Source organism: Diaphorina citri, unplaced genomic scaffold (genome assembly GCF_000475195.1).
Source record: "Diaphorina citri unplaced genomic scaffold, Diaci psyllid genome assembly version 1.1 scaffold500, whole genome shotgun sequence".
Lineage (NCBI taxonomy): Eukaryota > Metazoa > Arthropoda > Insecta > Hemiptera > Psyllidae > Diaphorina > Diaphorina citri.
This window is the reverse complement of record NW_007377935.1, coordinates 1-7857: the sequence shown is the minus strand read 5'-3', so window position 1 is coordinate 7857 and position 7857 is coordinate 1. Positions and strand designations below refer to the sequence as shown.

The window sequence follows — 7857 nt, the reverse complement described above, 5'->3', positions numbered from 1 at the left end:
ATCATTCGTTATTGTTCAATAAAGAGGCAAATTGTTTGCGTTTATATTTGAATAATAATAAGTTATAAGACGAAACATCTGATCTAGTGTAACCGCAGCTTAAAGCAGTGTTGATGGTGCATAGACTTACATGTTAGTGCAAGCATAAGTAATGATTTAATAGTGAGATATGCGAGGACGAATGAAGACCCGTTCCCACTTGTGAGACTCGTGAGTTTCACACGATTTTCCGAATGTCCTGTAAGCAATGTAATTTAAATGAGAGTGTTTCGACTACACACAACACGATTCTTATTCCGAACGACAAGTGGGAACGCGCCTTTACCGAGAGAGTGAAATCACGGAGATGACAGAAGTCCGCGTTAGTACCCATACTTGTTAAAACTCGTGTATCCAACTTCGGTAAAGTTATTGAGAGCATGCCAAATTTCAAGGTTCTAGGACCGAAAGCTGTGTTCACACATAGTCGACCGGCCATCTTTTGATGTCGCCTGAACCGTCCACACTGCCTCGATAACACATCAGATTTAGCTCGTCGATCCACGGCCGGTGGACTATGTGTGGACACAGTTTCACGTTTAGATAACTACATAGGTACCTACCTACATAATACACACAAACACACGTACAGAAATAATTGATGAATACATAATTCTTGAAACTACATACATTTCTTGGAGTAGCCAATGGATTTGGGGCATGATTAACCCATTGGATGGAGACACGGTTAGCCCATTGGTAACGCGCTTGCTTGCCGTGCAGAAGGTCCCCTAAATAGTGCTATTAGGTAAATAGTGCTTCTTGTAGCACTCTGGTATCACGTGGGGGCTGGGGGTGGGCGAGGGTCAAGTCTAGTATAGGTTTGACCCCCGTGGATTGTGGTTTTGACCCCCGTGGAGTATAGGTTTGACCCCCATGTAGGTTTGACCCCTCAACATGCCGTGCCTCCCATGTTTGTCCCTCGTGATAATACATTACTCTGATCATGTGATGGCATTGGCCCCCGCATAGCGTTAATGGGCTCTAGAATCTACATTTTACGTAAGTAGGTACCTAGTACCTAGTACCTACTACCTACTTAATATGTAGATTTGATAACTTTAAACGCTAATTGATTACTGGAGTCAATTTGCCTATATAATCTAGTAATCGAGTTCGATTCAACTGATAGGTATCATATTTCATAACGGTCTCAGGAGGGCAAACTAAATGCAGGGTCGATGTGCAGGGTTCGTGTTTATAACAGCTGATGATTACTTAATCCGAATGGGTTAATTAATACTACACCACTGAGGTTGGTCCGGACATAAAACCCTAAAATGCCTAAAATCTTAATCCTTTCTTGTTTCAGACATCATGATGGGAGTCCTCCTCATGGTGGGACTTCTGGTGACGCTGAGTTCCTGTTTGGATCCCCAGCAAGACACGGATGGCGAAGTAGAAGCACTTGCAAATATTTCAACGGGTTACTTTCTGGAGTTCTCGTGTTGACCCACCACCGAACTGGGAAGTATTGTGTCTCTAATCGCAGTTATCGTCCATATAATTTGTTTTCCGCTTCCCAAAGATTAGCCTTAAGTGACAAGACTTTCAAGAGTACATATTTCTCTCCAAAAGTTTTTCTCACGAAGTTGTTCCTTCTTCTTCGGTTTTCAAAGACTTTTAAGAGTATTTCTCCCCAAAAGTTCTTCTCACAAAGTTGTCCCTTCCTCTTAGGTTTTCAAAGACTTTAAGAGTATTTCTCTTTTAGTCTATCCCCTCTTCGGGTGCGGCACCTTTTGTTGGCTTTTCCGCTTCCAAGCCACTGAGGTTGGTCCGGACATAAAACCCTAAAATGCCTAAAATCTTAATCCTTTCTTGTTTCAGACATCATGATGGGAGTCCTCCTCCTGGTGGGACTTCTGGTGACTCTGAGCTCCTGTTTGGATCCCCAGCAAGACACGGATGGCGAAGTAGAAGCCACGCTTCCAAGTGATTACGTTCCAAGAGTTTTCCTGACGAACCATTTTCTTCCTCTTAGGTTTTCACGAGGCTGTGGGTGACACCATCTCCCTGTCCGTCCAAACGGCCAAACATCTGCACAAGATCGGCCTTCTGTCCAACGTCACCAAAGATCCCGAGTTTACCATCAACCAGCTGTTCAAAATCGGTCTCGAGAAGATAGCGTTCCTACCGTTTGGATACCTGATGGACTTGTGGCGCTGGGGGGTGTTCAAGAAGGACATTAGTCATGAGGAGTATAACAAACACTGGTGGAAACTGAGGTGAGTGAACACCATAGAATAAAATACTGCTGGCTGGGGGACGTTAAACAGGGAGTAGACCAGCTTAGTCTGGCTAGGGGAATTTAAACAGGGAGTATACCAGCCTGAATTTCCCTTGCTAAAGAAATAGCAAAGGTTGAGTGCGAAGGGCATCCACTCGTTCAATTTGTAGCCAAAACCGAAAGACGGGACACTATCTGAACGACGGCTACAAGGCGGAGTGGGCCTACGCCACCAATATTACCGACCATAACTTGGAAGTTAAGGTAAGGGGGTAGAAACACACTATATCATCATGTCACGTGAGCTCTAGTGACGTGATGGTAGTGTGGCTGAACGACATTGCCTACAATATTATGAGGAACTACCGGTTTGCCATCCCGGCAAAGAGGAAGCACTTCATGCAGCATAAAGAATGGTCGATCTAACTGACAGGATAATTATCCTTATTAGATCCTTATTAGTAGCCAGATTTACGATTAAGTTCGCCCCAGGCGGGAATCGAATCCGCTACTTTACAGACATTGTTTTCATCGTTTAAAAACTAGGCTTTGAAAATTTCCTCGTTTCTTCTGATTTTCAACTTATTTACCTATATCGGGCAGGATAAACAAGGTATATCCTATCCTATTTCATTTTATTGCAATTCTAGTCTATTCTATTGAAGTATTGATTTGAAACCGTCTTGTGATTTCAGATGAATAAATCCGCGGAACATGCCCAGTTTACCAAGGACCAATGGAAGGAGCTCATCAAGTACCCGTGGCAAACCTATTCCAACCAGGACCTGCGCCGTCAGTACAAAATGTACTCCATCCTGGGTAGTGCTGCTTTGCCATATGAGAAATTCCAGAAGGTAAAAGATATATGCAAAATTTTGACGTCACAGTACCTAAATACCTAACTAAGTTTTGAAAGGGAGCGGAAAACAAGTGCGAAATCACTACAAGCAGTATGTGGATCTGGAGAACGAAGTGGCTGTCAAGAACAGTAAGTAAAACATCACACGACTTTCCTCATCCTATTGAATTATGTCGAAAACCGCCAAAATTCCGTCAACCGATCTTAACCAACAGAGTCGTGTTGCATCCTTATCACATTTGCTGACTATAAGAGTACATACGTAGGTATGTTATTTTCAATGTTACGTTAACCAAATGTCAGCCCAAAGCAATCACCCTAGCTAGGGCTGATTGAGAGGCTGAGGAAAAACGCCGACCCCGTCTGTACACGGGAAAAGACGAAGAAAAAGAAGAAGACTAATGAGACGTATACATCTGTTTTCTTCATTGCAGGCATGACTACCAGGGAGTCGAACCCCCAACCCACCGTTCCGAGGATGACTTTGACCCGGGTGCAAAGTACCACATTTTGTTAATTTTTTGTGGGCACTTGATTTATTTTGGGAGGAACGACTTGGCGGGGTCTTTTTTATGCCACGAAGTGGTATTTTTTGGGTGATACAAGTAGATGAGAATTATAGCAAAGGAGGTACTTAGTAATCCTGTCCACAAAAGTTGTGAAGAAGCTTAGGTATAACCTGTCAGGTCTTCCTGATAGTGAGTGGCCGGCCTCAGAAATTGACGAATAACTCATCTTGTGTTAAAAACGCCCTTTATCCCATGGATTCCCCAATCTTTAGATTCACACCTTAGGATTACCGATTAATTTTGAGTTCTATATGTTCCCCAGGTAATATGTGGGCTCAGACTTGGGGTAACATCTACGACATCGTGGTACCTTATCCTGAAAAGACACCACCTGATGTTTCTGCCGAACTAGTGAGACAGGTAAGATTTTGTAAGCGCTCGGTCGCGGGTTCGATTCCCGCCCGAGACGGATTTTATCCTAAACAGAGCTACTATGCTCCTCCGAGAGGAAACCAGTTGGTCCCAAAACCTTATTTTGCTACCAGTTGAGTCTCGAATTTGGGAGGGTTAGTGACCAGTTGGGTCCCAGGTTTGGGAGGGTCTAATTACCAATGGGGGACCCAACTCCACACACTTGTGACTTGTGCTGTCTCTTGCCATTGATCAATGTTTTCCGACCCAAGGTGCGCGTTCTCAAAGGATGTTAACCTTAATTCTCTAACGGCCAGGTCCACAAGAGTGAGTTTAAACGCAGTTTGGCCATGGGATCCTCCAAGCCATGGCCTGATGCCATGGAGGCCATTACCGGCCAGAGGGAAATGGATGCGAGTGCCCTACTCCAGTATTTTGAACCCCTGTACAAGTGGCTGGAAGAGGAGAATGCCAGGACTGGAGAACATATTGGCTGGGAGGCGACAGACAAGAGTAAGTATGGATAGATCCGGTTTTGTATAGAATACTAGTGGTTGAACCGGCCTTTGTACGGAATGAGCGCGGCATAAGTGGCATGACTTGAAGCCCCGCCATTTTGAATCAGGATGGAATGTGACAAATTTAAACACTTATTTTATTTGACATTCGGTCTGACATCCCGAGATGAATTAACACAAATTGTAAACACGAATTTAAACACTTCAACCACTTGTTGCTGGGTAAACAAACTTTTTTTATTACCACGGCACCGCTTTCGCATTACTGCAAGGCACATTTTTTTACATCCATGCCTATCCAAGAACGTTTGGTTAGAAAATTTCCGTCCTGGCCGGGATTCGAAGCCAGCACCTCCGGGTTAAGAGTCAGACTCTTGGGCTAAACAAACTAATCCGTCTCCTTCCCCTTTTTGCAGAGGTGTTCCGTTCTGACGCGGAAAAGTCCCGCTACATGGAAGAGCATGAAGCATACCTACGTGAGACCACCACCCTCGAGCCTCTGCTCTGATGTATGGTCCACCTGCTGGCTCTCACTCGAAGCCAAATACACACCTTGATCTCGGCGAGGCTACTTAACCAACTGACGAACCAACGGGGTCGTTTGAACGACTATGCAAGATTCGGAGATCGTTTGAGGGACTATACAAGATTTGGAGATCATTCGAGAGACTGTACTTTTGACGAAACCCTATATAAAACTGGATTTGACGAAATTCATTGTATGGCCCACCCGCTGGCTCTCACTCGAGGCCAAATACACACCTTGATCTCGGCGAGGCTACTTAACTATCTGACGGAAGAACGGGGTCGTTTGAGAGATACAAGATTTAGCGAAACCCAGGGTAGAACTGGTAAACATAAGTACGGATTTTCTGAAGTCCATTATAAAACTGACAAACATAATTACAACCATGACAATGACTACGAAACCCAGAGTAAAACTGGTAAACATAATTACAATGAAATTCGTCACGAAAGCGATGAACAACGAAAACACCATGACAATAACATTCGTCGCGAAGGCGATAAACGAAACATTCGGCATACGAACAAAAATAAACTCCGACAGAACTATCTTTATGGTAGAAGCCATCTTTCTCTTCAAGATCGACATTTTTTTGATCAATACCTTTGCCAATATCGTTCAAGTGATGGACTTTATGGCACCCAACATCACTCTCTTCATCAAAGACACAACTTTCCCAGCCAAGATCGTAGGGCTGACAAAGGATATTACCTACATCCACAGTGAAAATGATAAACTCAACAAAGTGATGGAGATTTTCCAACATTAAGATATTCATAAGAACCGTCATAAGATTGGTAAAGGATTTCATGATTACCTTCAAGATATCTGCAAATACCAGCATGGAGGTTTTTATGGGATCCACAAAAACACCGTTAGGTCATTAGAACGAATATTATACGTATTGTGAGAAAGAAAGGTAGGTACTACGTGAAGGAGGAGCACACAAATTATGAAGTGAATAAAAGGCGGGGTACAAAATTGATTTCTAATCTTTTTCGGGGTGGGATGGATTTTTGTTAATTTTTTGTGGGCACTTGATTTATTTTGGGAGGAACGACACTAAATTATTGACACTATTTTTAGGTACCTAGGTTTACATTTTATTTTTTCGTTATATCGTTTATCAAATTTTATTTATTTTAGAATCACACAATTAGGCAGATGAAAGGAATTTATGGAAACTCTTGTATTTTGTACATCGTTCAATTCGTTCATCATCCCACACAGTAGTAGAGTAGAATAGAATACAATATACCTTGTTTATCCTGCTCGAATGAAACTAAAAATTCCCTTTACCCCAGCAGTCTAAACAAGTTCTCGTGTATTTTATAGGTTTAATAACAATGTAGGTAGGTAGGTGCCTAAGGTTAGGAAATGACTGTCGTGATTTTGTACGAGAGGTAGCGCTTGTTAATTTTCCCTAACTTCCTTCCATCTGTCAACTTAAGAATTCATTTAGGTTCCCCAAAAGGAAAATGCACCTAATGTGTGTCAATCTATAAAGAAAAAAATACAAAAATAAAATGCAAAGTTATAAGAGAAATACACACCCTATATTTAGTTTTTAATAGTAATCCTATTCATACTTATGTACATTTCAGCTTTTTAACATTTCTGGTCCTTAATAGACCACGTAAGTATGACGTAATTTTGGACATAAACATTTCTCAAGGCTAATGCAATTGAAGTTTAATGAAAGTCATTTAAAAGCCAGCCTAGTTAGAATGAAGGGTAGCGCGTCTGCCTTGTAAGCGCTAGGCCGCGGGTTCGATTCCCGCCCGGGGCGGACTTTATCCTGAAAAGATAGGGTCCGTTCTCGGAACGGCTGGCTTTCTTCTATCCTGTCTTCCTTCTCTCTTTGATTTCGGGACGATAAGATCTCTTTTGTTATACATCTCTTCTAAAAAAAAGGGCAACATTTGTGTCCAAATTTACGTCATTACTTCAGCAGTCCAAGCTATTGCTTTTTTAAATACTAAGTTATTTAAAATCAAATGAAATGAAGAATAAAGTTTTAAACAAAATCGTTCAATTATCAACACTAAAACAAACAAGACCAAAACACTTTTTGTACACAAGAGAAAGAAAATTTTAGGCCGATACTTTCGAGACCGAGTGCACCCCTAAATAGTAAATAGCCGGTGAATTTCCACAAAATTTTCCTTCTTACTTTTCACTGATTCTCTTTCTTATTACTATTTCTCTTTTTCTCACTGAGGATCAATTAAGGATGCCAGCATAGTTACCTAGAGAGGGTACCGCACGAGGTTGCGGTTTCGATTCCCGCTCGAACTGGATTTTATCCAAAAGAAATTAGGTTCGTTTTCGGAACGGCTGGCTTTCTCCTGTCTTCCTTCTCTCTTCGCTTTCGGGGATAAAACCTCAGCAGTTGCAGTTTCTTCTATCAAAACCTCATTAAAAAAAAAAAAGTCGACTAGTGTAGACGCACCCTGACAGACACATCGATTTTATTTATGATTTCAGTTTGTAGGTGTTGTGGTTCTAGAGATAGAGCGATCAGTGTGTGAAATGTGAATGGATCTCGTTCTTATAATATAAGATTCACTAGTTTAGCAACTCGCTTGTTTTATTTTTATTTTATTTTTTTTTTTTAGGAAAACAAGTATAGGAAACCTAGAGAAGGTAATCAGATTTTTTTTTCTTCCTTTTTGGACCCATCCTCATTCCCTCCTGGGCCCAGCTTACCCCGCCGCAACGTATCTCCCAAACACCAGCGCCCCAATGATAAGCCCCAGTGTGACCTG

The 7857-nt window shown here is 42.0% G+C and overlaps 2 protein-coding genes and 1 long non-coding RNA gene across 3 annotated transcripts; all 3 read left to right on the top strand.

Moving 5' to 3' along the window:
* The first annotated feature begins 1995 nt into the window (after positions 1 to 1995).
* LOC103509467 (angiotensin-converting enzyme-like) lies at positions 1996 to 5593 on the top strand. The gene is made up of 5 exons (XM_008474090.3): positions 1996 to 2264; positions 3560 to 3648; positions 3957 to 4054; positions 4363 to 4558; positions 4980 to 5593. Exons 1-5 carry the CDS (start codon positions 2188 to 2190, stop codon positions 5069 to 5071), a joined length of 552 nt encoding a protein of 183 aa, XP_008472312.1. The 5' UTR covers positions 1996 to 2187; the 3' UTR covers positions 5072 to 5593.
* On the top strand, positions 2441 to 3036 carry LOC113467553. Its single transcript, XR_003391592.1, has 2 exons — positions 2441 to 2530; positions 2962 to 3036. It is a non-coding gene; the product is annotated as an uncharacterized LOC113467553 (long non-coding RNA).
* Positions 5442 to 5963, top strand: LOC113467552. Its single transcript, XM_026823799.1, has 2 exons — positions 5442 to 5779; positions 5810 to 5963. The coding sequence occupies exons 1-2, from the start codon at positions 5475 to 5477 to the stop codon at positions 5856 to 5858; spliced, it is 354 nt and encodes a 117-aa protein (XP_026679600.1). The 5' UTR covers positions 5442 to 5474; the 3' UTR covers positions 5859 to 5963.
* The last annotated feature ends 1894 nt before the right edge of the window (positions 5964 to 7857 follow it).

Bases quoted from the DNA above. Each gene is read 5' to 3' on its own strand.
- LOC113467552 (XM_026823799.1), top strand. From the start codon at position 5,475: ATGACAATGACTACGAAACCCAGAGTAAAACTGGTAAACATAATTACA. The intron at 5,780-5,809 runs AGGGCTGACAAA...TACCTACATCCA, and splicing joins ACTTTCCCAGCCAAGATCGT to CAGTGAAAATGATAAACTCA.
- LOC103509467 (XM_008474090.3), top strand. From the start codon at position 2,188: ATGGACTTGTGGCGCTGGGGGGTGTTCAAGAAGGACATTAGTCATGAG. The intron at 2,265-3,559 runs GTGAGTGAACAC...TCTTCATTGCAG, and splicing joins AAACACTGGTGGAAACTGAG to GCATGACTACCAGGGAGTCG. The intron at 4,055-4,362 runs GTAAGATTTTGT...TCTAACGGCCAG, and splicing joins CTGCCGAACTAGTGAGACAG to GTCCACAAGAGTGAGTTTAA.